The sequence below is a fragment of the Myotis daubentonii genome, chromosome X, assembly GCF_963259705.1.
Source record: "Myotis daubentonii chromosome X, mMyoDau2.1, whole genome shotgun sequence".
Taxonomy (NCBI): domain Eukaryota; kingdom Metazoa; phylum Chordata; class Mammalia; order Chiroptera; family Vespertilionidae; genus Myotis; species Myotis daubentonii.
In genome coordinates, this window is record NC_081861.1 from 134,913,002 (window position 1) to 134,939,618 (window position 26,617).

General features: G+C 50.2%; 1 protein-coding gene across 1 annotated transcript in view; it reads right to left on the reverse strand.

Annotated features, from left to right (window-relative positions):
* PRPS2 (phosphoribosyl pyrophosphate synthetase 2) overlaps nucleotides 1–26,386 on the reverse strand; it is a 40,422-nt gene extending 14,036 nt beyond the window's left edge. Inside the window, exons 1-4 of the mRNA XM_059679946.1 lie at nucleotides 26,149–26,386; nucleotides 13,183–13,366; nucleotides 2,222–2,320; nucleotides 1,174–1,298 (exon numbers count right to left, since the gene is read on the reverse strand). Of these exons, the coding sequence (XP_059535929.1) occupies nucleotides 1,174–1,298; nucleotides 2,222–2,320; nucleotides 13,183–13,366; nucleotides 26,149–26,270 (530 nt within the window). The 5' untranslated portion in view covers nucleotides 26,271–26,386. The remainder of the gene's footprint in view (nucleotides 1–1,173; nucleotides 1,299–2,221; nucleotides 2,321–13,182; nucleotides 13,367–26,148) is intronic.
* Nucleotides 26,387–26,617: the final 231 nt, after the last annotated feature.

The following is a 26,617-nucleotide window of genomic DNA, read 5'->3' on the forward strand; positions in this document are numbered from 1 at the left end:
GCCCGGTGCACGGATTTGTGCACTGGTGGGGTCCCTCAGCCTTGCCTGCAGAGATTGGGCCGAAACTGGCTCTCCAACATCCCGACTGGTCCCGGATTGCGAGAGCCAGGCCAAGGGACCCCTCCGGTGCACGGATGCACTGGGCCTCTTGTACATATATAAGATCTTTGGTTAATCTCTTCCCGCCCTCCCGCCTCCCCCATTCCCTCTGAGATTCATCAGTCTGTTCCATGTTTCCATGCCAGTGGTTTCTGCTCCTGCGTCAAGCATCTGCCCCCTGGTGGTCAATGCACATCATAGCTACCGGCCAGTCAGCTGGTCACTTAGGCTTTTATATATGTAGATTTTTATTGATTTCAGAGAGGAAGGGAGAGGGAGAGCGAGAGACAGAAACATCAATGATGAGAGAGAATCATTGGCTGCCTCCTGAGCTCCCCGCACTGGGGATCAAGCCTGCAACCCAGGCACGTGCCCTTGACCAGAATCGAACCCGGGACCTTTCAGTCCGCAGGCTGACACTCTATCCACTGAGTCAAACCAGCAAGGGCTAGGCTATTGCTTTTATAATCAGAAGAAAAAAAAAACACCTTATTAAAAACTAAAGACCTACTCTTTGCTGAAAACAAATACAAGTGTATGAATTTCGTTTCTCTCATGAGTGATGAAATGTTGACAGAGGACAGCGCTCTGCTCCGGAGGCGAAGCCTGCTGCTCCTTACCTGCTCATTTGCAAAATAAAGTAAAGGGTGTCCCAAAATTCACGCAAGATTTGAATTTTGTGTGAGCATTAACAACAACAAAAAAAAATAAAAGCCTGATTTTACTTGGTTTATTGAATCAGATTCTAATATCTGTTGCCCTTTGATATCAATCCCTTCAATTTGATAAGCATCACCAAGTACCAATGCTGGCCCAGGAGCAGGGACAATGAAGACCAATGAAGACCACGGCTTTGCGTCTGTGCCAGCAAAGCCGTGGAGGCCATGGACCCGATGTGCTATTCCATACATAACCCTGTACTGTCTCCTTTATGAATCAATAAAAAACTTACAATGTTTCATGATAAACCTGTGTTTTCTATCAAAATTACTTCTTGCGTGAATTTTGGGACACCCTATGTTAAGTCATTTCGAACACGCTTCCTTAGCCGAGGCACAGGATCAGGGTGCCTACCTTTTGGCTCCGCCCGCGTCCGGGGACACGATGATGCAGTTCCTCCAATCGGCGATGTTCTCCCGAATCCACTGCAGGACCGCGGGCTCCGCGTACAAGTTATCCACAGGAATGTCAAAGAAGCCCTGCGGGAGAAGGGTGTCAGGGCGTGCCTTCTGAAAAGATGATCTTCGGTAAATAAAAGTTGAATTTTTCAAAATATATTTATTATTGATTTCAGAGAGGAAGGGAGAGGGAGAGGGAGAGAGAGAAACATCCATGATGAGAGAGAATCACGGATTGGCTGCCTCCTGCAGGCCCCCTACTGGGGATCGAGCCCGCAACCCAGGCATGTGCCCTTGACCGGAATTGACCCCGGGACCCTTCAGTCCTCAGGCCGATGCTCGATATCCACTGAACGAAACCGGCTAGGGCTAAAACTTAAATTTTTTATCCAAAGGAAGCCTTATCAACAGACTCCCTTTTCTTCATTTTAACAGAATTAAATCCAAAGACACTTATGTTCCAGGAGCATATTTCAGTCCCATCTGTTTCCTGTGGGATACACTTCTATCACCTTCTGATCACCTATATTCTCAGGAATACAGAACAGGTGCAGTGCAGTGGGGGAGGTTTGTTGCTTCTTAAGTTCCTTCTGATAAGCTACACATATGTCACACTCATTATATCACAGAGCAGGCACCGGACACGTGGGCCGCTTTGCTAAATGAAGGAACTAACCTACGAAGAGGTTAACAAACACACATTACGGCTCTGCCATTCTAATGATTTCCCCGGAGTTGAGATGGAATTAGAGCATTTACTACCAGGAAGACATTCCCACTCCTCCAGAACGGACTGGAGACACGGGGGTGCTGGAGACAGTCATATCAGCATGAAATTCTATTTCCAATTCAGTACAGATGAAAAGCCAAGAGAGAAGCCATAGACAAACTCCAACAGGAGTCACGTTACCTCCTTCAGAAATTAGTTACCTTAACAGTTAGGATTTAAGCACTTGCCTTAAGCCCCCAATGACAACCAAAGGCAAGAAAGAAAATGCCAGAACCTGGATCTGAGAAGCATGCAGGTCCATGGTGATGATGTGGTCTGCGCCAGCAACCGACAGCATATTGGCCACAAGTTTTGCAGAAATCGGAGCACGACTCTGAAACATAAAGACATGGACGTTATAACAGGAAAAGACACGGCTACCTTCAGACTCTTCCCACAAGGTTTCCATGAGAAAGCTGACAGCTGATTTATAACATGGTAATAAAGAAAATTAACCACAATTTGAAACTATTAAATTATTCCGTTAATAATAACGAAGAAAACTACATGTTATAACAACAAAAAGTATTCTTCCCATTCAGTTCACCAAATATTTACTATTTTCATATACTGTTGTGAAACAATGTGCTTGACACTGGGTATAGAGAGCAAATGTCACCCAGCTGGCATGGCTTTGTGGTTGAAGGTCAACCTGTGAACCGGGAGGCCACGGTTCAATTCCTGTTCAGGGCACAGGCCCGGGTTGTGGGCTTGATCCCCGGGGGGGGGGGGGGGGGCAAGGGGGTGCAGGAGGCAGCGGATTAATGATTCTCATCATTGATGTTTCTCTCTCTCCCTCCCTCTCCCTTCCTCTCTGAAATCAATAAAATATTTTTTAAATGTCAAAGAAGCCAATAATTAAACTGTGCATTGCGATAGCATAATTTGAATAATTCAAATCGTGACAAGTGTGTAGAACAGGTACCCAGAGAGACAGCATGAAGGACATCAAGTTCAAGGAGGCTGGTTGTCAGAGGCCCTCTGAGGAAGCCGCTTTAAGGCTGGCAGAGGCAGGGAGACGCGTGTTCCAGGAAGAGCAGCCTGTGTGACATCACCCAGGCTCACAGATCACATCCAGGAACTGAACGAAGTCCAGTGTGGTCACAGGCAGTGGCCCAGGGGAGTGTAAACGCTGGCCAGCCGGGGAGGCAGGGCTACTCCCTGCACAGCCCTGAAGGCCAAGGCCACCCCCTAAAGAAGTTTATGTTCTGTCGCTGGGAGCTAATGTTTAATGTTACAAATTAAACAGAAAACAGGCAGATGACAGAACCTCTCAAGATGATTAATAATGCAACATGTAGAGAAGCAGATGCATTGTGGTTTATGGACTGTGTATCCTTAAAGTGACCCGACTTCTCCAGAGCTTCAGCGGCCACGTCATAAACTATGGACAATCACTCTGTCCACATAAAAAAAATCCAAGAGACTAAACAGGCGTGATTAGACCTAGAAAAAAAAGTCCAGCGTTTTGCTGTAAACAATAGTATTTCTATTACCAGCCACAAAAAAGAAAACATAAGCTTATAAGATTTCATTCAAACTGACACAATGTTATATGACATTTATCCTATCTAATAAAAGAGAAACATGGTAATTGGCGTACGACCGCTACCCTTTTCATTGGCTAATCAGCGAGATATGCAAATTAACTGTCAGCCAAGATGGCCGCCGGCAGCCAGGCAGCTTGAAACTAACATGAGGCTTGCTTGCTTCAGTGACGGAGGAAACCAACGTTCCCCGCCTGCTGCCTCTGAGCGGGCAGTTTAAGAAACTCTGTAACAAATACGCCCAACTTCAGCCAGCAGATTCGCAACATTGTAAGCAAAGGCCAGAAACCTACTTTCAGCCGGAGGCCTAAGAGCTGGAGCCAAGCCTCAAGCTAAAGCTGGCCCAGAATAAAAAAAAAGAAAAGAAAAAAAGGAAAAAAGGAGCGGTTGGGAGTTCAGTCACCCCCAGCCTGAAAACAGCCCTCAGCCCCTCACCCAGACTGGCCAGGCACCCCAGTGGGGACCCCCACCCTGATCCAGGACACCCTTCAGGGCAAACCAGCCGGCCCCACCCGTGCACCAGGCCTCAACCCTATATAGTAAAAGGGTAATATGCCTCCAGGCACCAGGATCAGCGGAGCCGTGAGGCCTCCCGGCACTGGAATCAGCGTGACAGGGGGCAGCGCCCAAACCCCTGATCGCCCTGCGGCTCTGTGTGTGACAGGGGGCGGGGCCACAACCTCCCTATCCACCCTGCTCTGTGCCTGATAGGGGGGAGCTCCCCCCCCCCACGGGCCCTGCTCTGTGTGTGACGGGGTAGAGCCATAACCGCCCCATCGGCCCTGCCCTGAGTGTGAGAGTGGCGGCGCCCCAACCCCCTGATCTGCCCTGCTCTGTGGGTGATAGAGGGCAGCACCCCAACCCCCTGATGGGCCCTGCTCTGTGTGTGACAGGGTACAGAGCCCCAACCCCCCTGATGGGCCCTGCTCTGTGTGTGACAGGGGGCAGCGCCCCAACCCCCGTATTGGCCCTGCTCTGTGTGTGACAGGGGGTTGCTCCACAACCTCCCCATCGACCCTGCCTTGAGTGTGACAGGGGGCGGCGCCCCAACTCCCCAATCAGCCCTGCTCTGAGCCCGACCAGGGGCTGCACCTAGGGATTGGGCCTGCCTTCTGCCACCGGGGAGCAGGCCTAAGCCAGCAGGTCGTTATCTCACGAGGGGTCCCAGACTGCGAGAGGGCACAGGCCAGGCTGAGGGACCCCCCCCCCCGAGTGCACAAATTTTTGTGCACCGGGCCTCTAGTATTTTAATAAAGCTGAAAAAGACTTCACAAGAGTAAAAAAAAACAACCAATGATCCCTGTTAAACACACACACACACACACACACACACACACTCACACACACACAGAGTATATTCATGGAAAAACACGCAGACAGGAATTACATCACAATGTTAACAGATAACTTGTATTTTCTCTAATACACCATCCTTTTCTTTAGAAAAAGGAACATTACTTTAAAATAATATAAATATATATACAAATATATACACACACATTTTTTTTACACACAAAGACTTGGAGAATGTGCGCCAAAATATTAATAGGAGATGCTTCTAGATAGTGAGATTATGGGAAAATCTTTTTGCTATTTTTTAACATTTTTCAACGTTTTCAACTAACTACATATTATCATTCCAGTCTTCACTGTTTACTCCCCTGTTCTGTTCCACGGTCAGCCTGGCTCTCGCTCCTGAGAGCTGGCCCTCCACACACGTGCCTCTGCCACTTGGGTGCCCCCTGCACTGTGCCCGCGGCCTGCTCTCCCTCTGCAGGCCACTTCCGTGCTGTCTACACCCACACACCTGCCACCCCTCCACTCCACCTCATCTCTGCTGAGCCAATCTGTTTCATCTCCAGATCTGGTTCAAATCCCCTGTGAGGCGCTCTGAGGACACCAGAAAGAAATGATCTGTTCCTTCTAAAGCAGCGGTTCTCAACCTGTGGGTCGCGAGCCCTTTGGGGGGTCGAACGACCCTTTCACAGGGGTCGCCTAAGACCATAGGAAAACACATATATAATTACATATTGTTTTTGTGATGAATCACTATGCTTTAATTATGTTCAACTTGTAACCATGAAAATACACCCTGCATATCAGATATTTACATTATGATTCATCACAGTAGCAACATGACAGTTATGAAGTAGCAACGAAAATAATTTTATGGTTGGGGGTCACCACAACATGAGGAACTGTATTAAAGGGTCGCGGCGTTAGGAAGGTTGAGAACCACTGTAAGGGACAGGGCAGCCCTAGCTGGTTTGCCTCAATAGATAGAGCATCGGCCTGCAGACTGAAGGGTCCTGGGTTCGATTCCAGTCAAGGGCATGTACCTTGATTGCAGGCTCAATCCCTGGCCCTGGTCAGGGTGAGTATGGGTGGCAACCAATCCATGTGTCTCTCACATCAATGTTTCTCTCTCGCTGTCTCTCCCCCATCCTTCCACTCTCTCTAAAATAAAATAAAGTAAAAAATAAATAAAATTAATCAATATATCCTTTCTAAAAATTTAACAAATAAAGGGACAGGGCACCAGCTATGCATCTGGCCCCCAGCATTTAGGACCGCCTGCTGAAAGACTGACATGAGAGGATGTCATGTATACGGATGTCAGAGTTCTCTGTCTATATGGTCCCCAAGGACAAAGAACCGGTTTTGGAGATTTTCACATTACCTACAGTACATAGCTCTGTACCTTGCATACGATATGTTTTTTTTAAAATATATATATATATTATTGATTTTTACAGAAAGTAAGGGAGAGGGATAGAGAGTTAGGAACATCGATCAGCTGCCTCCTGCACACCCCCTACCGGGGACGTGCCCACAACCAAGGTACATGCCCTTGACCGGAATCGAACCCGGGACCCTTCAGTCCGCAGGCCAATGCTCTACCCACTGAACCACACCGGTCAGGGCCGATATGTATTTTTGATAAATACTTCATAGTGGAATCTCTATAACACCACGTTTCCAAGGCTTCCCCATTAGCCTCACTGACTGTGAAAATTATTGCTTAACAAAATCTCGGGATATTTAAAAGGGTCAATTGATCACTGGGACTTCATTATAATAGCTTCTGACCCGCAACACTAGTCCATTTGGGGCGCTTCCATTTGGGGTCATTTTATAAGTGGCCAAAGGACTCCTCCATTCATCTCGCTCAGTGGCATCGCGCATTAGTTACTTCTGAGATCCAACCCACGCGACCTCGCTGATGAATCTGGCTCTTGCGCTGCTTTTCATAATCTGGCCTCATACCCAACTGAATCTCGCAGGAAAAACGACTTACACGTGAACTGACTTTACAGCCAATAAAAAGAAAAATGACTCTGACATTTCAACAGTACAGTCACCAAAAAGAAAATGCTCGCCTACTCTATGAAAAATGGATAAAGGCCAAACGGTTTGTGGGCCAGCCCAACCATAAGAAAAGACTCCGCGGCTATTCAGATCTTATTCAACGTAGCAGATGCCAACCCACTAAAAGTATAAATTTGACATCCTTGAAAAATAGACGAGATTGCAGAAATTTGTGTCCGGACAATGGTCCTCAATTCTTTCAGTTAAAAAATAAAAAAGATCCCAGCCAGCATGGCTCAGTGGTTGAGCATCGACCTATGAGCCAGGAGGTCAGGGTTCGATTCCCGGTCAAGGGCACATGCCTGGGTTGCGGGCTCCATCCCCAGTGTGGGGCATGCAGGAGGCAGCTGATCAATGATTCTCTCTCATCACTGATGTTTCTCGCTCTCTCCCTCTCCCTTCCTCTCTGAAATCAATAAAAATATATTTAATAAATAAATAAAAATGCAAAGGCATACCTCAAATGACAGACAAAATTAAGAACTGCCCTTTTGACCAGTTTGGTGAAAGAATGAAAATGTCTCCCTACTTATTATGACACTAGAGGCCCAATGTACAAAATTCGTGCAAGGGACTCGGCCCTCGGAGACCCAGCTGCCACCACCCTCTGTGGGTAGAGCCCCACCCCCACCATCGATTGCCCCGCAGAGGGTGGTGGCCCCAGCTGCCTCCCAGCCCTGGCTGCCTCCCGGCCCCGCCCTCCACCCACTGGTAGTTCTGGAAGGTCGTTCCACTGTCCAGTTTAATTAGCTTATTAGCTCTTTATTATATAGGATGAGTCACACTGACCACACAGACATGACAGTAACGGTACTGGAACAATCTGTACGTCTTGGCCAGCTCCAAGGTCAGTCCCAGAGCTAGAGGCCCACAGAAGGGTGGCCGTGTGTCAGGATCCCCCAGGACAGGCGGGGTGGATGCTTGTGTCCTGGTTTAATTATTCATAGAGCTCCCTCCAAGCTCTCAAGTGTCCTGGCTAAGATGATAAATGGTGTAATGATGACGCCATCTCAAAGCTTGAACTGCCTTAGAATGTCCACTTATTAACACACCAGGGACTTCCTCCAACATGCCCCAAAGACATCAGGCCCCAAACCCCAGAACCTGGGGAACCACTACCTTCCTTGGAAAGAGGTTCTTTGCAGATGGGAGGGATGAAGGGGTCTGAGACAGGGCAGTTACCCTGCAGGGCGGGGATGCTATCACATGGGCCCTTAAAGAGGGAGATGTGGCCCTAACCAGTTTGGCTCAGTGGATAGAGCATCGGCCTGCGGACTGAAGGGTCCCAGGTTCGATTCTGGTCAAGGGCATGTACCTTGGTTGCGGGCACATCCCCAGTAGGGAGTATGCAGGAGGCAACTGATGGATGTTTCTTTCTCATCGATGTTTCTAACTCTCTATCCCTCTCCCTTCCTCTCTGTAAAACATCAATAAAATATATTTTTTAAAAAAAGAAAAAAAAAGAGGGAGATGTGATGGAGACAAAGGAGAAGGCCATGTTGCCATGGAAGCCGAGGTGGCAGTTGACGTGGCCTCAAGCTGCCCCACCTTGATTTTCCACTTCTGCCCTCGGGAGTGGGAGAGAACATACTTCTGGGGTTTTTGTTTGTGTTTTTTGTTTTTTTTAAATATATTTTTCTTGATTTCAGAGAGGAAGTGAGAGGGAGAGGAAGAGAGAGAAAAATTAATGATGAGAATCATGAATCAGCTGCCTCCTGCACGCCCCCTACCGGGGATCGAGCCCACAACCCAGGCCTGTGCCCTGACTGGGAATCAAACCTTAACCTCCTGGCTCACAGGTCAACGCTCAACCACTGAGCCACACCGGCCAGGCTATACTTGTTTCAGTCCACCCAGTTTGAGGCAATTGATAATGGCCGCAACAGGCAATTCGTACAGCCCTCCATGATGCCTTCTTTTCTACTAGTTTCTCTAACACAGTGGTTCTCAACCTTCCTAATGCCGCGACCCTTTAATACAGTTCCTCATGTTGTGGTGACCCCCAACCATAAGATTATTTTCATTGCTACTTCATCACTGTAATATTGCTACTGTTATAATGTAAATATCTGATATGCAGGATGAATTTTCATTGTTACAAATTGAAAAAAATTAAAGCATAGTTATTCATCACAAAAACAATATGTAATTATAGATGCGTTTTCCGATGGTCTTAGGTGACCCCTGTGAAAGGATCGTTCGACCCCCAAAGGGGTCACGACCCACAGGTTGAGAACCGCTGCTCTAACAGGAAACACAAGTACAGCACAGCAATGAAGAAAGGGTGAAGGGGAGGGGAAAAAAATGGGTAAAATGGCTCCAAACAGCAAACCCATGTACATGCCTCACAATGAGGGACAAAGGAGAAGGCGCCAGTCAGACGCGGTTCCCTAGAACAAACCCACTAGGATTTGCAGGATTCTGTGGGACTCTTTTTCTTTTCTTTTCAAAAATATATTCGTATTGACTTCAGAGAGGAAGGGAGAGGGAGAGAGATGGAAACATCCATGGTGAGAGAGAATCACGGATCGGTTGTCTCCTGCACGCCATCTACTGGGGATCGAGCCTGCAACCCAGGCATGTGCCCTGACTGGGAATCGAACCGGTGACCTCTTGGTTCATAGGTCGATGCTCAACCCCTGAGCCACGCCGGCCTGTGGGCTCCTCTTGTCAGCATAGCGCAAGGGCCGCTGCTGGCCATGACAAGCCAGAGGCCAGGAGCGCATCCCAGCCCCTGAGGCAGGAGACCAGGCGATGTCTGCTTCTCTGTACAAAAAGACTGCATTATGAATGCACGTTAAGAAACGAGGCTTGAAAGTGGGACCTGGGAAACAGTGGCAAATTGGATACCTGCAAACCAAAGGATGTGGGAGTCGCAATATTTTCACCAGTGAAAGAAGACGTTCGGTTACAAATCGGTGGGAAAGGGCCCTGCGATGATAAAAGGAATCACTGAAGAAGACAATTATCAAATACTAGGGGCCCGGTGCACGAAATTCGTGCACTGGGTGGGGGGGGGGGAAGAGTGTCCCTCAGCCCAGCCTGCCCCCTCTCACATACTGGGAGCCCTCAGGCGTTGACCCCCATCACCCTCCAATCGCAGGATCGGTACCTTGCCCAGGCCTGACGCCTCTGACAGAGGCGTCAGGCCTGGGCAGGGGACCCTCACTTCCCCCCATCACTGGTTCTGCCACCAGCCCCCTCCGATTGCTGGCTCTGCCCCTTGCCCAGGCCTGATGCCTCGGCCAGAGGCATAGACCCCCATCACCCTCCGATCACCTGATCGGCCCCTTGCCCAGGCCTGACGCCTCCGCCAGAGGTGTCAGGCTTGGACAGGGGACCCCTATCTCCCCCCGATCACTGGCTCTGACCCCCGCCCAGGCCTGAGGCCTCTGGCCCAGGAATCATGCCTGGGCAGGGGACCCTCATCTCCCCCTGATCACTTGCTCCACCCCCCGCCCAGGCCTGATGCCTCTGACCCAGGCTTCAGGCCTGGGCAAGGGGACCATCATATCCCCCCAATCCCCGGCTCAGCCCCCCGCCCAGGCCTGATGCCTCGGCCAGAGGAATTGACCCTCATCACCCTCCGATCACCAATCACCGGATCGGCCCCTTGACCAGGCCTGAGGCCTCCGGCAGAGGTGTCAGGCCTGGGCAGGGGACCCCTAGCTCCCGGGACTGCCAGCTTCGACCATGCCCAGCTCCCATCGCTGGCTCCACCCCTACTTCCTGCTATCACTGGCCAGGGCGGCAAAGGCGCCTGATTCTCTGATCATGGCTGGGGGGCAGGGCAAAGGCAGCCCCAGGGCCGTCTTTGCCCTGCCCCCCAGCTCTTAGCTCCCCCCTGGGTTTCCGATCACAGTCAATGGCAGGGGGCTTCTTCCTGCTTTCCCTTTCGCCTCCCTGCATTGTGCCTACATATGCAAATTAACCGCCATCTTGTTGGCAGTTAACTGCCAATCTTAGTTGGCAGTTAACTGCCAATCTTAGTTGGCAGTTAATTTGCATATAGCCCTGATTAGCCAATGAAAAGGGTAGCATCGTACGCCAATTACCATTTTTCTCTTTTATTAGTGTAGATATTAGCCCCAAGTTCAAAAGCTACTAGAGGTGAAAGGAGGACCAGACTACAAATTACAGAATAAGTTCACTAAGCCCCTTGCCACAGGGGAAACCAGTATCAGAATATTAGTTCCATTATGACACTGGCAAGGATGTGGTGCTAAACCAGGGGTGGGCAAACTTTTTGACTCGAGGGCCACAATGGGTTCTTAAACTGGACCGGAGGGCCGGAACAAAAGCATGGATGGAGTGTTTGTGTGAACTAATATAAATTCAAAGTAAACATCATTACATAAAAGGGTACGGTCTTTTTTTTTTTTAGTTTTATTCATTTCAAACGGGCTGGATCCGGCCCGCGGGCCGTAGTTTCCCATGGCTGTTAAAACATCCCGTGGGAGCACAGACGGGAGGAGGAGCTAAAGCAACAGACTACACTGATGAGAAAGAACTAACAGACAAATTCAGCAACTGAAATGCACATAAAACTTGCAAATCAAGTCTAGAAGAGCCCTAGCACACTTGGCTCAGTGGACAGAGTATCGGCCTGCGCACTGAAGGGTCCCAGGTTCAATTCCCTGTCAGGGCACATGCCTGGCTTGCAGGCTCGATCCCCAGTAGGGGGCATGCATGAGACAGCCAATCAATGATTCATCATTGATGTTTCTATCTCTCTCTCTCCTCCCTTCATCTCTGAAATCAATAAAAATATATTTTTTAAAAAAGTCTAGAATAAAAGAAGCTCCATAGCCCAGCCTGTGTGGCTCCGTGGCTGAGCGTCAACCTATGAACCAGAAGGTCATGGTTCAATTCCTGGTCAGGGCACATGCCCAGGTTTCAGGTTTGATCCCCAGTGTGGGGCGTGCAGGAGGCAGCCTATCAATGTTGATGCTTCTCTTTCATCGATGTTTCTCTCTCTCTCTCCCTCTCCCTTCCTCTCTGAAATCAATAAAAATATTTTTTTTTAAAAAAAGAAGCTCCATAAATAATAAGCAGGAGGTTATACGCTTCACAGCAGCATATGAGACCTAAGGTCCTGGTTGCCCTGAGCTGAAGCTACTCACGATGTGACAGGCACACACACAACCAATGGATGCTCTAACCCGTGGGTCCGCAACTATGGCCCGTGGGCCATATCTGGCCCGCCACTTGTTTTGGTATTGCTTGTGAGCTAATCGTGGTTTTTACAGTACTAAATAGCTGGGGAAAAATCAGAAGAACATTTCATGGCATGTGACAGTTACATGAAATTCCCATTTCAGGGCCCATAAGTACGTTTTATTGGAATCCAGCCACGCCAATCATTTATTGTCTGTCATTGCCTGATATGTAACCAGAGTAAGTAGTTACCACAGAGACCATGCAGCCTTCACAACAGCCATCCGTGGGAGTGAATCAAAAGTAGGCCTATTTAAAAAAAAAAAAAGTATGCCTATTTTTTGTCAGATGAGCAAAATATATGTTTTTTGGGGTGCCGCTGCATTTTAGTAATTCGTTTATGCGTGCGGTTGAGACGAAAGAGGTTGAAAATCACTGCTATTGGCCTGTAATGGTATCTTAATACCTGCAAAAATATGCCTTATCTGTTTCCCTATCTGTAACTATTTACACGATGGCTGGGTCAAAGACAAACTTTGCCAAAGCCAAGGTGAAAAAGCATGTTTACTCGATCACTAAAATAGAAGGCAAACATGTTCTAGATATTCTAAGCCAGTGGTTCTCAACCTTCTGGCCCTTTAAATACAGTTCCTCATGTTGTGACCCAACCATAAAATTATTTTCGTTGCTACTTCATCACTGTCATGTTGCTACTGTTATGAATCGTCATGTAAATATCTGATCTGCAGGATGGTCTTAGGCGACCCCTGTGAAAGGGTCGTTCGACCGCCAAAGGGGTCGCGACCCACAGGTTGAGAACTACTGTTCTAAGCAGTGGTTCTCAACCTTCCTAATGCTGCGACCCTTTAATACAGTTCCTCATGTTGTGCTGACCCTCAATTTCATTGTTACAAATTGAACATAATGAAAGCATAGTGATTCATCACAAAAACAATATGTAATTATAGATGTGTTTTCCGATGGTCTTAGGCGACCCCTGTGAAAGGGTCGTTCGACCGCCAAAGGGTCGCGACCCACAGGTTGAGAACCAATGTGAGAAGGAAAAAAAAAATGTCAGCGTTAACCCAGAGCGGGTTCCGCCGACAGGGCGCAGCTCTCGTACCCGGTCCTTCTTATCCTGGCGGGCGTAGGGGAAGCACGGGATCACGGCGGTCACCCGGGACGACGACGCGATCTTGCAGGCGTTGATCATGATGAGGAGCTCCATCAGGTTGTCATTGATCTCCCCGCAGCCGCTCTGGATGATGTACACATCCTCCCCTCTCACGCTTTCACCGATCTCCACGCTAGGAGAAAAATGCTGTCTGTTAATACTCATGCATATTAGCATATTAGCCCAGTGGTTCTCAACCTTCTGGCCCTTTAAATACAGTTCCTCATGTTGTGACCCAACCATAAAATTATTTTCGTTGCTACTTCATCACTGTCGTGTTGCTACTGTTATGAATCGTCATGTAAATATCTGATCTGCAGGATGGTCTTAGGCGACCCCTGTGAAAGGGTCGTTCGACTGCCAAAGGGGTCGCGACCCACAGGTTGAGAACCGCTGCCCTAGCCGGGTTTGCTCAGTGGATAGAGCGTCAGCCTGCAGAGAGAAGGGTCCCAGGTTCGGTTCCCGTCCAGGGCACATGCCTGGGTTGCGGGCTGAATGCCCAGTAGGGAGCACACAGGAGGCAGCGATCAGTGATTCTCTCTCATCATTGATGTTTCTATCTCTTTCTCCCTCTCCCTTCTTCTCTGAAATCAATAGAAATATACACTGAGTGGCCAGATTATTATGATCGGCCAGATTATTATGACCACCCCATCAGTACTTCATTGACATTTGCAAAAATACTGAATATTGAAAACTTCCTAAGCAAATACTCTCAAAGTTTTATTATTATTATTTGCATAACTAATTCACTTCATTGTACTGATGGGGTAGTCATAATAATCTGGCCACTCAGTATATATGTGTGTGTGTGTGTGTATACACACATATATATAAATTCTAAAGCATATTTGATGACTGGCCAGGACTACAGACAGCTGTTCTCACGGCTAAGATTTATCGCAGCGAGAGGACACAGAGCACAGTGAGCCAAGGGGAAAGGCCCACGGGCGGATCCCGTGCCAGCTTCCAAGAGTTGTCCCCAGGGGATCACTCAGGTCGCGCTCAATTCCCCCAGCAATGAGCTGTGACAAGGCGTGTGAGGTGCTGGCTGTCTACCAAGGAAGCTCATTAGAGACTCAGTGCCTGGGGGGGTTAGCTGGGAGGGGGCTGGTGACGTAGTTACCTTCTGCCTGGCACATACCAGCCACGCAGGCACCGAGCATCAAGCACGCTGTTCACAGTGAGGCCCTCCCATGAGGGAGTGGAGGGACCCTGGCTAAAGCTAAGTTCTCAGCGGCCACCTTGCAAGCAGGCGGTTTTCCTATATGAGGGGAATCTTACATGCTCCTTAGAAATTTGTCTCAGTCTTGCTATGTTAACTCGTTTCTGCTAAATATTATATTTAATTATTTATGTTTATTAAAATTACATGTGCATGTTGCTTTAAAAATTCAGATCATTCTGTAAGCCTTATAACAAACAGCCCAGAGGCAACCATTTTCAACTCTTTTTTTAAAAATCTGTTTTTATTGATTTCAGAGAGGAAGGGAGAGAGAGAGAGAAATATCAATGATGAGAGAGAATCATGGATCGGCTGCCTCCTCCATGCCCCTCACTGGGAATCGAGCCCACAACCCAAGCATGTGCCCTTGACCGGAATCGAACCCGGGACCCTTCAGTCCGCAGGCTGACACGCTATCCACTGAGCCAAACCGCCTAGGGCCAATTTCAACTCTTAACATAGTTTTTTGATATTTATCTTTGAGCCTCTAGCTAATGTTTGTACGGGTTCATCTTGATTTCTTATCTAGGCATCACGTGTTGACTCTTCGCTATGAAGATGAGGACTTAACTCTATTTCCTCCCTGTCCCATCACCCGCTTCGTATGCAACCTCCTGACCTCCTCCGGCCTTCACCCCAATATCGATCAACATTCTAACCAAAAATGAGTGCCCCATGCACCTGTGTAAAGACTGCTCAGAACTGAGCCCGTCTAGTCAACGTGAAGCAAAGTTTATAGTATTTCCCTTTTATGCACCATTCTTTGGGGTTTGTTTGCCCTGGAGGAAATGATCCTATCTTTTCATCTGCTAAGTGTTCTAAACACTCAATACAAATTCCAGTCTAAACACTTGGCTAACAACCTAAATCCCATGAGGTCAGAGACCTCGAGGGCAGGATCCACTTCATCTTCCTGCCTAGCCTCGCCCAGACCTGTCTGACCTGGGCCCTTCCGGCCAGTGCCCAGCTGGCCCCCGGGGATTCCCTCCACCCCCGGCCACCCCGTTTCCCACTTGCTGGACACTTTCTTGGTGTACTTCCTTGTTTTGCTGACCGGCCCCCTCCTGGTCAACAAAAATATATTTTAATAAAATATATTAAAAATATATATATTTTTAAAAATATATTTTCTTGATTTCAGAGATAAAGGGAGAGGGAAAGAGAGAGAGAAACATCAATGATGAGAATCACTGATTGGCTGCCTCCTGCACGCCCCACACCGGGGATGGAGCCTGCAGCCCGCAACCCGGGCATGTGCCCTGCCTGGCAACCGAACCATGACCTCCTGGTTCATAGACTGATGCTCAACCACTGAGCCACACCGGCCGGGCTCCTCCAGTAGCTCCTTGAGTAAACAGAAGCTTTGCACGTCTCTAAGAACTGCATGTTGGGAAATGTCTGTGTTTCGGGTGCAGAGTTCTGAGTGTTCAACCAGAGAGGCAGCCTGGCACGTGCCTTCCATGGGAAGGAAAGCAATCGATGCCGTGTGCCCAGGCGGGCGCTTCGCAGGGGGCTGCCGAGAACCTGGGACCGTGTCAGCGCAGCTACAATGTTGGTCTTCCAAAGGCAAAATCTGTCCCAGGGACTGATGTATCAGAAACAATTGCAGCGCAACATGAATTTTGCATTTGCTTTGCCACCGCCTCTCATCCTGAACTGAGCAAGCAGAAGACCGCACCCAGCTACACAGACGCTGAGAAATGCTCCCAATACACCCCCCTCGCGACAGCAGCCACCCGCACCCACACCTGCCGTGGCAACTTTCCCCATCAGTTCAGATCGCCTTCCTTCCCACTCCTCACCGCTCAAGCTGCAACCCTTCCCAGACCTATTTCGTCAAGCGGCTGCAGCATCACATTTACTATAGTATTTATGCTTTTTAAAAAATATACATTTTAATTGATGTCATAGAGGAAGGGAGAGGGAGAGAGAGATAGAAACATCAGGGATGAGAGAGAATCATGGATCGGCTGCCTCCTGCACACCCCCTACTGGGGATCGAGCCCGCAACCTGGGCATGTGCCCTGACCAGGAATCGAACCCGAGACCTCCTGGTTCATGGGTCAATGCTCAACCACTGAGCCATGCCGCCAGGGCTATTTATGCATTTTTTTCAACAAGTGATTTTGGGGAGACTATCTAGTTAAGACTACCTGAATAACAGAAGCTTCTACCCAACGTCAAGTAGATCAGAAGACAAAAAAAAAAAAAAAAAATGAAGTTTTCCAAGTTGACATGATCCGCAAATGAATTTGGGAAATAGTGGGTCATATTCTCGCACGTGCTCCGCTATGAATGCAGACAGTGCAATGCCAACCTCAGGGTGAGAGGGACAGCCGAATTCCATGTGCCCCTCCGATCTCGGGCACAAAGGAGCTCAATGGAATTCCTTGTGGAACTCACATCAACTGTGGGAAAAAGTCAATTTGGAAGTCACATTATTACATAGCCCATGGGCCAACAATCTAGCCCATGGGCTGAGAATGAAGGGGTAGGCAGAGCAATGGCCCCCTAAAGACATCTTTCTCAACTAACGACAAGTGCTGGCGAGGATGTGGAGAAAAAGGAACCCTCGTGCACTGCTGGTGGGAATGCAGACTGGTGCAGCCACTGTGGAGAACAGTACGGAGTTTCCTCAAAAAGTTAAAAATGGAACTCCCATTTGACCCAGTGATCCCACTTCTAGGAATATAACCCAAGAAACCAGAAACACCAATCAGAAAGGATATATGCACCCCTATGTTCATAGCAGCACAATTCACCAGAGCTAAGATTTGGAAACAGCCTAAGTGCCCATCAGCAGATGAGTGGATTAAAAACTGTGGTACATCTACACCAGGGGTCCTCAAACTACGGCCCGCGGGCCACATGCAAATACAAATATTGTATTTGTTCCCGTTTTGTTTTTTTACTTCAAAATAAGATATGTGCAGTGTGCATAGGAATTTGTTCATAGTTTTTTAAAACTATAGTCTGGCCCTCCAACGGTCTGAGGGACAGTGAACTGGCCCCCTGTTTAAAAAGTTTGAGGACCCCTGATGTACACAATAGAATACTATGCTGCGGTAAAAAAGAAGGAACTCTTGCCTTTTACAACAGCATGGATGGAACTGGAGAGCATTATGCTAAGTGAAATAAGCCAGTCAGAGAAAGATAAATATCATATGATCTCACTCATTTGTGGAATATAATGAACCTAACCTGATGAACAAAAACAGATCCAGAGACAGAGAAGCATCAATCAGACCGTCAAACCTCAGAGGGGAGGCAGGGGAGGGTGGGGGTAAGGGGCAGAGATCAACCAAAGGACTTGTATGCAAGCCTATAGGCCTAACCAATGGACACAGACACCAGGGGGGTGAGGGCATGAGTGGGGGAATGGGGATAACGTGGGGATAAGGACACATATGTAATAACTTAATCAAAATTTTAAAAAAAGACATCTTTCTCCTACTACCCTGGACCTGTGTATCCATAAGTTTAAAAGGCACGCGGAAACCGGTTTGGCTCAGTGGATAGAGCGTCAGCCTGCAGACTGAAAGGTCCCAGGTTCGATTCCGGTCAAGGGCATGTACCTTGGTTGCGGGCACATCCCCAGTAGATGTGCACGAGGCAGCTGAACGATGTTTCTCTCTCATCGATGTTTCTAACTCTCTATCTCTCTCCCTTCCTCTCTGTAAAAAATCAATAAAATATATATATAAAAGGCAATGGGGCCAATGGGGCGCCCTAACCCGTTTGACTCAGTGGATAGAGCATCAGCCTGCGGACTCAAGGGTCCCAGGTTCAATTCCGGTCAAGGGCATGTACCTTGATTATGGGCACATCCCCAGTAGGGAGTGTGCAGGCAGCAACTGATCCATGTTTCTCTCATCGATGTTTCTAACTCTCTATCCCTCTCCCTTCCTCTCTGTAAAAAATCAATAAAACATATTTAAATCCTTGTAAAAAACAATAAAAGAAAAAGGCAATGGGGCAACAGGGTAGCAGATGGAATTAAGGTACTAATCAGCTGACCTAAAATAGGGAGCCTGTTCTGGATTGTCCTAGGTGACCAATACAATCACAAGGGCCCATGTAAGTTGTGAAACCATCAAAATCCTGGAAGAAACCAGAGGCAGCAAAATCTCAGATGTCTCTCGTAGCAACGTGTTTACAGACACATCTCCTGGGGTAGAGGAAACCAAGGAGAAAATGAACAAATGGGGGCACCACAAAATAAAAAGCTTCCGCAGCCCTGACCGGTTTGGCTCAGAGGATAGAGCGTCGGCCTGCGGTCTGAAGGGTCCCAGGTTTGATTCCGGTCAAGGGCATGTACCTTGGTTGTGGGCACATCCCCAGTAGGACATGTGCAGGAGGCGGCTGATCGATGTTTCTAACTCTCTATCCCTCTCCCTTCCTCTCTGTAAAAAAATCAATCCTATCTAATAAAAGAGAAAAATGGTAATTGGTGTACGACAATACCCTTTTCATTGGCTAATTAGGGCTATATGCAAATTAACTGCCAACAAGATGGCGGTTAATTTGCATATGCAGGCACAATGCAGGGAGGCGAAAGGGAAAGCAGGAAGAAGCCCCCTGCCACTGACAGTGATCGGAAACCCAGGGGGGAGCTAAGAGCTGGGGGGCAGGGCAAAGGCAGCCCTGGGGCCGCCTTTGCCCTGCCCCCCAGCCATGATCGGAGAATCAGGTGCCTTTTCCGCCCTGGCCAGTGATAGCAGGAAGTAGGGGTGGAGCCAGCGATGGGAGCTGGGCACGGTCGAAGCTGGCAGTCCCGGGAGCTAGGGGTCCCTTGCCTGGGCCTAAAGCGAAGGCCACGATCGCGGGGCCGCTGCAGCTGCGGGCCCCCGCTGCCCGGGCCGGACGCCTCTGCCGGAGGCCTCAGGCCTGGTCAAGGGGCCGACCCGGTAATTGGTGATCGGAGGGTGATGAGGGTCAACTCCTTTGGCCAAGGCATCAGGCCTGGGTGGGGGGCGGAGCCGGGGATTGGGGGGATATGATGGTCCCCTTGCCCAGGCCTGAAGCCTGGGTCAGAGGCGTCAGGCTTGGGCGGGGGTGGAGCAAGCGATCAGAGGGAGATGGGGGTCCCCTGCCCAGGCATGATTCCTGGGCCAGAGGCCTCAGGCCTGAGCAGGGGCCAGAGCCAGTGATCAGGGGGAGATGGGGGTTCCCTGTCCAAGCCTGACACCTCTGGCGGAGGCGTCAGGCCTGGGCAAGGGGCTGATCCTGTGACTGGAGGGTGATGGGAGTCAACACCTGAGGGCTCCCAGTATGTGAGAGGGGGCAGGCTGGGCTGAGGGACACTCCCCTCCCCACACACACCCAGTGCACGAATTTCGTGCACCGTGCCCCTAGTAGTATATATACACTGAGTGGCCAGATTATTATGACCACCCCATCAGTACTTCATTGACACTTCCAAAAATACTGAATATTGAAAACTCCCTAAGCAAATACTCTCCAGGTTTTGTTATTATTATTATTTGCATAACTAATTCACTTCATTGTACTGATGGGGTGGTCATAATAATCTGGCCGGTCATAATAATCTGGCACTCAGTGTATATCCTATCTAATAAAAGAGAAACATGGTAATTGGCGTACGACCGATACCCTTTTCATTGGCTAATCAGCGAGATATGCAAATTAACTGTCAGCCAAGATGGCCGCCGGCAGCCAGGCAGCTTGAAGCGAACATGAGGCTTGGTTGCTTCAGTGACGGAGGAAACAAACATTCCCCGCCTGCCGCTGCCTCTGAGCTGGCAGTTTAAGAAACTCTGTAACAAATACGCCCAACTTCAGCCAGCAGATTGGCAACATTGTAAGCAAAGGCCAGAAACCTACTTTCAGCCGGAGGCCTAAGAGCTGGAGCCAAGCCTCAAGCTAAAGCTGGCCCAGAATTAAAAAAAAAAAAAAAAAAAAAAAGGAAAAAAGGAGCGTTTGGGAGTTCAGTCACCCCCAGCCTGAAAACAGCCCTCAGCCCCTCACCCAGACTGGCCAGGCACCCCAGTGGGGACCCCCACCCTGATCCAGGACACCCTTCAGGGCAAACCAGCCGGCCCCACCCGTGCACCAGGCCTCTACCCTATATAGTAAAAGGGTAATATGTCTCCCGGCACCGGGATCAGCGTGACAGGGGGCAGCGCCCAAACCCCCTGATCGCCCTGCAGCTCTGTGTGTGACAGGGGGCGGGGCCACAACCTCCCTATCCACCCTGCTCTGTGCCTGATAGGGGGGAGCTCCCCCCCCCCCACGGGCCCTGCTCTGTGTGTGACGGGGTAGAGCCATAACCTCCCCATCGGCCCTGCCCTGAGTGTGAGAGTGGCGGCGCCCCAACCCCCTGATCCGCCCTGCTCTGTGGGTGATAGAGGGTGGCGCCCCAACCCACTGATGGGCCCTGCTCTGTGCGTGACAGGGTACAGAGCCCCAAGCCCCCTGATGGGCCCTGCTCTGTGTGTGACAGGGGGTTGCTCCACAACCTCCCCATCGACCCTGCCTTGAGTGTGACAGGGGGCGGCGCCCCAACTCCCCAATCAGCCCTGCTCTGAGCCCGACCAGGGGCTGCACCTAGGGATTGGGCCTGCCCTCTGCCACCCGGGAGCAGGCCTAAGCCAGCAGGTCGTTATCTCCCGAGGGGTCCCAGACTGCTAGAGGGCACAGGCCAGGCTGAGGGATCCCCCCTCCCCCCCCCCCCCGAGTGCACAAATTTTTGTGCACCGGGCCTCTAGTATATATATAAGCTTCTGCACCGCAAAAGAGACCATCAACAAAACGAAAAGGGAGCCCACTGCACGGGAGAACATGTTTGGCGATGAGACATCTGATGAGGGGCTCAGATCAAAGAATGGTGAGAAGACTGAAGTGGGGTCAGAAAGAGACTTCGTTGCTGCCTTTGAAGATGGAAGAAGCGGCGGAGAGCGAGGAACGCGGGCAGCCTCGAAAGGCTGGGCTCGCCCCTCTAGCCGCCAGGAGGAATGAAGTGAGCCATGATGGACTCCTCGCCCACAGATCGGGCCGACACTACAGAGATGACGGGGGCCTGCGAAGCCTAAAATAGTCACTATCTGGGCCCTGCCAGAAAGAGTTTGCCAATTCCTGGTGTGATACCCGCTTATCCCCGAGTCTCAGCCTCTCTGGCCTATTTTTCCTCAGGAGCCTCAATGCCCATATGACTAGTTCAGGGGAGGCCAGAAAATGCGATTACCATGGCAACTTTTTTTCTAAAGCTATTCCTGCGTCTACTCACAAAGATGATCACGACTGAGCTTTATTCTAGGACTTTTTTTTAAAAGTTTTTTTTATTGATTTATTTAGAGAGAGAGAGCGAAAGAGAGAAACATCGTTGTGAGAGCGAAACATCTATCGGCTGCCTCCTGCACCCGGGCATGTGCCCTGAGACCGGGAATCGAACCGGCAACCTTTCAGTGCGTTTCAGTGCAAGGGGCGATGCCTAACCAATTGAGCCGCTCTGGCCAGGGCTACTCTAGGACTTTTAAGAACTGTGGGCAGAAGGCAGCATCCATTTGCTCTTCAGATAAAGCACCTTTACTGATCCTGAAATAAGAAGGCGGATGCGTTTATCCGAGTCAACAATGAATGGATGTGGAAGTTAAAAGGTGGCCTCAGGCCCTTTAACACTTTTCCCATCAAGAAGATTCCCCCTGGATGTGGGAGGGCTCTGCTTGGCAAGAGAATGAGACGGAAATGATGATGCCCAGGCCTTCAGCGACTGGCAGCTCCCGGATCCTGGAATATTCATGCTGGACACTGCTCCCATGCCAGGAGGAAGCTCAAGCAACCCCGTGGACAGGTACTGAGCTTCCCAACCAAGCTCCCAGGCAGAAGCGAGTGCTTACTCACCAGCCCTGGGAGTGAGCCATCTTGGCAGCGTGACTGTCCCAGATACACCACCTGGGGCAGAAACAAGCCTTCCTTGCTGCACCCTGCCTGAATTGCAGACGTGAGTCAAGTAAACCATTATTGCTTTAAGCCATGAAGTCCTGGGGGGATTTGTTACACGACAAGAGACAGCCAGAACTTTGGGTCATACAACAGTTAAGGATTCTGTGGGCAGGTTAACTACCAGGATAACATGCTACAACAGCTGTTCAGACACATCATCAGTGCTAGGATGACATCGGGGCATCTGGTGGTCTATGGGAAAGCTGGGACAGAATCTCCCTCTATGTGAATGACTTAGAGATGACAAGGTAAAATCAGGAGGCTCTGTGTCCCATTCAGTGGTGTCTGAAAAATGGGGACTGGGCCCTAGCCGGTTTGGCTCAGCGGATAGAGCGTCGGCCTGCGGACTCAAGGGTCCCAGGTTCGATTCCAGTCAAGGGCATGTACCTTAGTTGCGGGTGCGTCCCCAGTGGGGAGTGTGCAGGAGGCAGCTGATCGATGTTTCTCTCTCATCGATGTTTCTAACTCTCTATCCCTCTCCCTTCCTCTCTGTAAAAAATCAATAAAATATATTTTAAAAAAAAGGGGGGGGGGGGACTGGGCCCTAGCCGGTTTGGCTCAGTGGATAGAGCGTCGGCCTGCGGACTGTAGGGTCCTGGGTTCGATTCCGGTCAAGGGCACATGCCCGGGTTGTGGGCTCGATCCCCAGTGGGGGAGTGCAAGAGGGAGCTGATCAATGATTCTCTCTCATCACTGATGTTGTTTTTTCTCTCTCGCTCTCTCCCTTCCTCTCTGAAATCAATAAAAATATAAGAAAAGAAAAAAAAGAAAAGAAAAATGGGGAATGGGAACAGTGATGACCAAGAGACAGCGAGCAGCAGGCGTTCTGGGCCTGGCTCAGTACGAGATTGAGGAAGGGGCCCCCGTAGAGGAAATGAATCAGTTCTCTCTTCCTGTTGCTCTTGCATCTGGTCTTAGGGGCCCACAGTGGAAACTGGATCACTAGCACAGTGCCTGGTCGGAGAGGAACTGTGATGGACATCAACCTCTCGACCTTACACAGTTCATGGAGAGAAAAGTCAAGACCTTAACCTTTAGAGTCTAGACCAGGGGTGGGCAAACTTTTTGACTCGAGGGCCACAATGGGTTCTTAAACTGGACCGGAGGGCCGGAAGAAAAGCATGGATGGAGTGTTTGTGTGAACTAATATAAATTCAAAGTAAACATCATTACATCAAAGGGTACGGTCTTTTTTTTCAATAGTTTTATTCATTTCAAACGGGCCGAATCCGGCCCACGGGCCGTAGTTTGCCCATGGCTGGTCTAGAATGTAACTATAGAAGCAATTCCAAGACTTCGTGTAGAGTGGTTCAGGAGACCTCATGACTTCTAATTATCAAGGGGTAGTTATAAACCACTCAGAAGCAAATAACATTGAGTCCGCTTGAATGCATCGATGTCTGAGGAAGTTTCTCCCACAGAAATCCAGCCCTGACTTCACCATGGACTTCAGATCTAGATTAACCACTTTCTTTAGCAGCAGAGCATTGGGCTGCACTAAGATAACACGTAAGAAGGAACACATTGCCTTTGGTTGATCTCTTATCCCCTCCCCTGCCTTCCCTCTGAGGTTTGACTGTCTGTTCGATGCTTCTCTGTCTCTGGCTCTATTTATTTTTTAAATTTTTTTATTGATTAAGTTATTACATATGTGTCCTTATCCCCACATTACCCCCCATCCTCCCCACTCATGCCCTCACCCCCCTGTTGTCTGTGTCCATTGGTTAGGCCTATAGGCTTGCATGTAAGTTCTTTGGTTGATCTCTCCCCCTTACCCCCACCCTCCCCTACCTCCCCTCTGAGGTTTGATGGTCTGATCGATGTTTCTCTGTCTCTGGATCTGTTTTTGTTCATCAGTTTATGTTGTTCATTATATTCCATAAATGAGTGAGATCATGTGATATTTCTGGCTCTATTTTTGTTCATCAGTTTATGTTGTTCATTCCACAAATGAGTGAGATCATGTGATATTTATCTTTTTCCGACTGGCTTATTTCCCTTAGCATAATGCTCTCCAGGTCCCTCCATGCTGTTGCCAATGATAAAAGTTCCTTCTTTTTTTACAGCAGCGTAGTGTTTCAAAGTGCACGTCACCCAGAAATTTCTCCTTTACTTATATGACAACACTTCCTGAACAAAAACCACGAACCCATTTTTCTCCTGTTCTAAGGCTACTGAAACTTAAATAGGACTGGCAAAACATTGCAGCATTCAAACCTAGCTATACTTACCTTTCCCCGAGTTCCTGATAGCCTCCTGGTCCTCTTTATTCAATTCTGCAAAGACATGCCCAGCCAGTGTGGCTAAGTGGTTGAGCGTTCAGTTCCACATCAGGGCACATACCCAGGTTGCCCGATCCCCAGTGTGGGGCGTGCAGGAGGCAGCCGATCAATGATTCTCTCTCATCATTGATGTTTCTCTCTCTCCCTCTCTGAAATCCATAAAAACGTGTTTTTTAAAAATTCTGCAAAGACAAATTCTTTAGCCAAAGGGCTCCCAGCATTAATACTACCTGCTACTCAGTCACAAATGCTTCGTCACTGATCAGCAGGGCTGCGTCATGCCCAACAGGAAGCAGGGACTCACCTCTTCGGAAAAGCTGACACCACCACCTTCCCCAGATGCATTCATGTCACACCTCAGAATCTAAGGAATGTTTTGCCTAACCCAAGATCATCAAGATCGTCCCCCATGTTCTCATCTAGAAATGTTTAGCTCTGGGTTTTACATTTAGGTCTATGACCTATTTCAAGTTAATTTTTGAAACAGCGGGAACTAGGGATAGAGGGGATTTTTTGTGTTTTTTCGTTTTGTTTTGTTTTGTTTTGCGCAGCTGGCACCAACTGTACCAGCGTTTGTTGAAAATGTTGAAGTGGGTCTTGGCCAAAGATAAGAAATAGACACCATGTGCAGCGCTAGACATTTAAAGGGAGAGCGAGGAAATGAGACCAACTTGAAACTGATCAGAGAGCTTGGAGGGCTCAGGCAGATGGGAAAGGAGCCCCGGGCCCGGCCCCTGAGGTAGGGGCTCCCGCCTGCCCTCGCGGCCCGGAGGCCAGCGCTCCTGGTGGCCCCGCGACATGGGTGGCGCTTACACTCCAGCCACGGCCTGGCGGCCGGACACAGCGGAGTCTCAGAACCGCGAAGGAGCTGGAAAGTGCATCATCTCGGAGGCAGAAAAATTAGAGGAAGCGCCGGGCAACCCAGCACGTGCGCCCCCAGCGTTCCCACGCTTTTGAAAACCTTGGCACAACCACACCTGCTGGTTCACCCAAAGGTTTGCGCCCGGGAGAGTCACCCGGTAGCTTTCGCCACGCTGCTCCCGGGCCCGTGGGCTCCGACCTTCCGGGGCAGGGCAGGGAAGCGGCGTCTGAAACCGCCGCAGGTGAATCGAGCGCGCGGTCCGGGGGTAGGGGGGGAAGTGGGGGGGGGGGGAGGGGGACGTGGGAGGCCCCTTCCCGAGCACGCGGGGTTCGGGATCAGCCCGGCAGGGCCACGCACCCCGGGCGAGCACAGCCAGGGCGGCCCTCCCCGCGTGCCCCGCACCCGCGCGGTTCCTGCCGGCGGTGCCCACCGCGCCCCGAGACGCTGCGACCGCCCCCGGGTCGCCCTTCCGGGCCGGGGCCGCCCTCGGCTTTCCGGGGCGCCGCGGCGGTGGCGCGGAGGCCGCGTCGTGACCGGCCCGCCCCGGAAGGGGGAGCGCCCTCCCCGGCCCCGCGCGTCCCCACCTGGTCTCCTGGTTGCTGAACTTCTTGGTGACCACCTTGCCCAGCTCCAGGCCCAGCCGGTCGGCCACCCGCTGGGACAGGTCCTGGTGGGAGCTGCCGCTGAACAGCACGATGTTGGTCATCTTGGGGCTCGACGCGGGGCGCGGCGGAGACGGACGCGGCGGGGGCACCGGAGCCTGCGGCGGGAGCGGGAAAGCGGGCAGCCGGCCGGCGGACGAGGCGGCGGGGTAGCTGAGGGGGGCGGAGCGGCGGGAGGCGGAGCTGGAGGGGGCGGGACCTGATGGGCGGGGAAAGCTCAGGGGCCGGTCCCGGTTGGTGGAGCGGGGGTGGTGGGGAGGAGCAACGTGGGAAGGGGAGGAGCAAGGCAGTTGGCGAGGGCGGGAGCGGGGGCGGAGGGGAAGCCGGAGGGGGCTGGGAGGCAGGGGCTGCCAGCGGTGGGCGAACTACGGCCCGCGGGCCGGATCCGGCC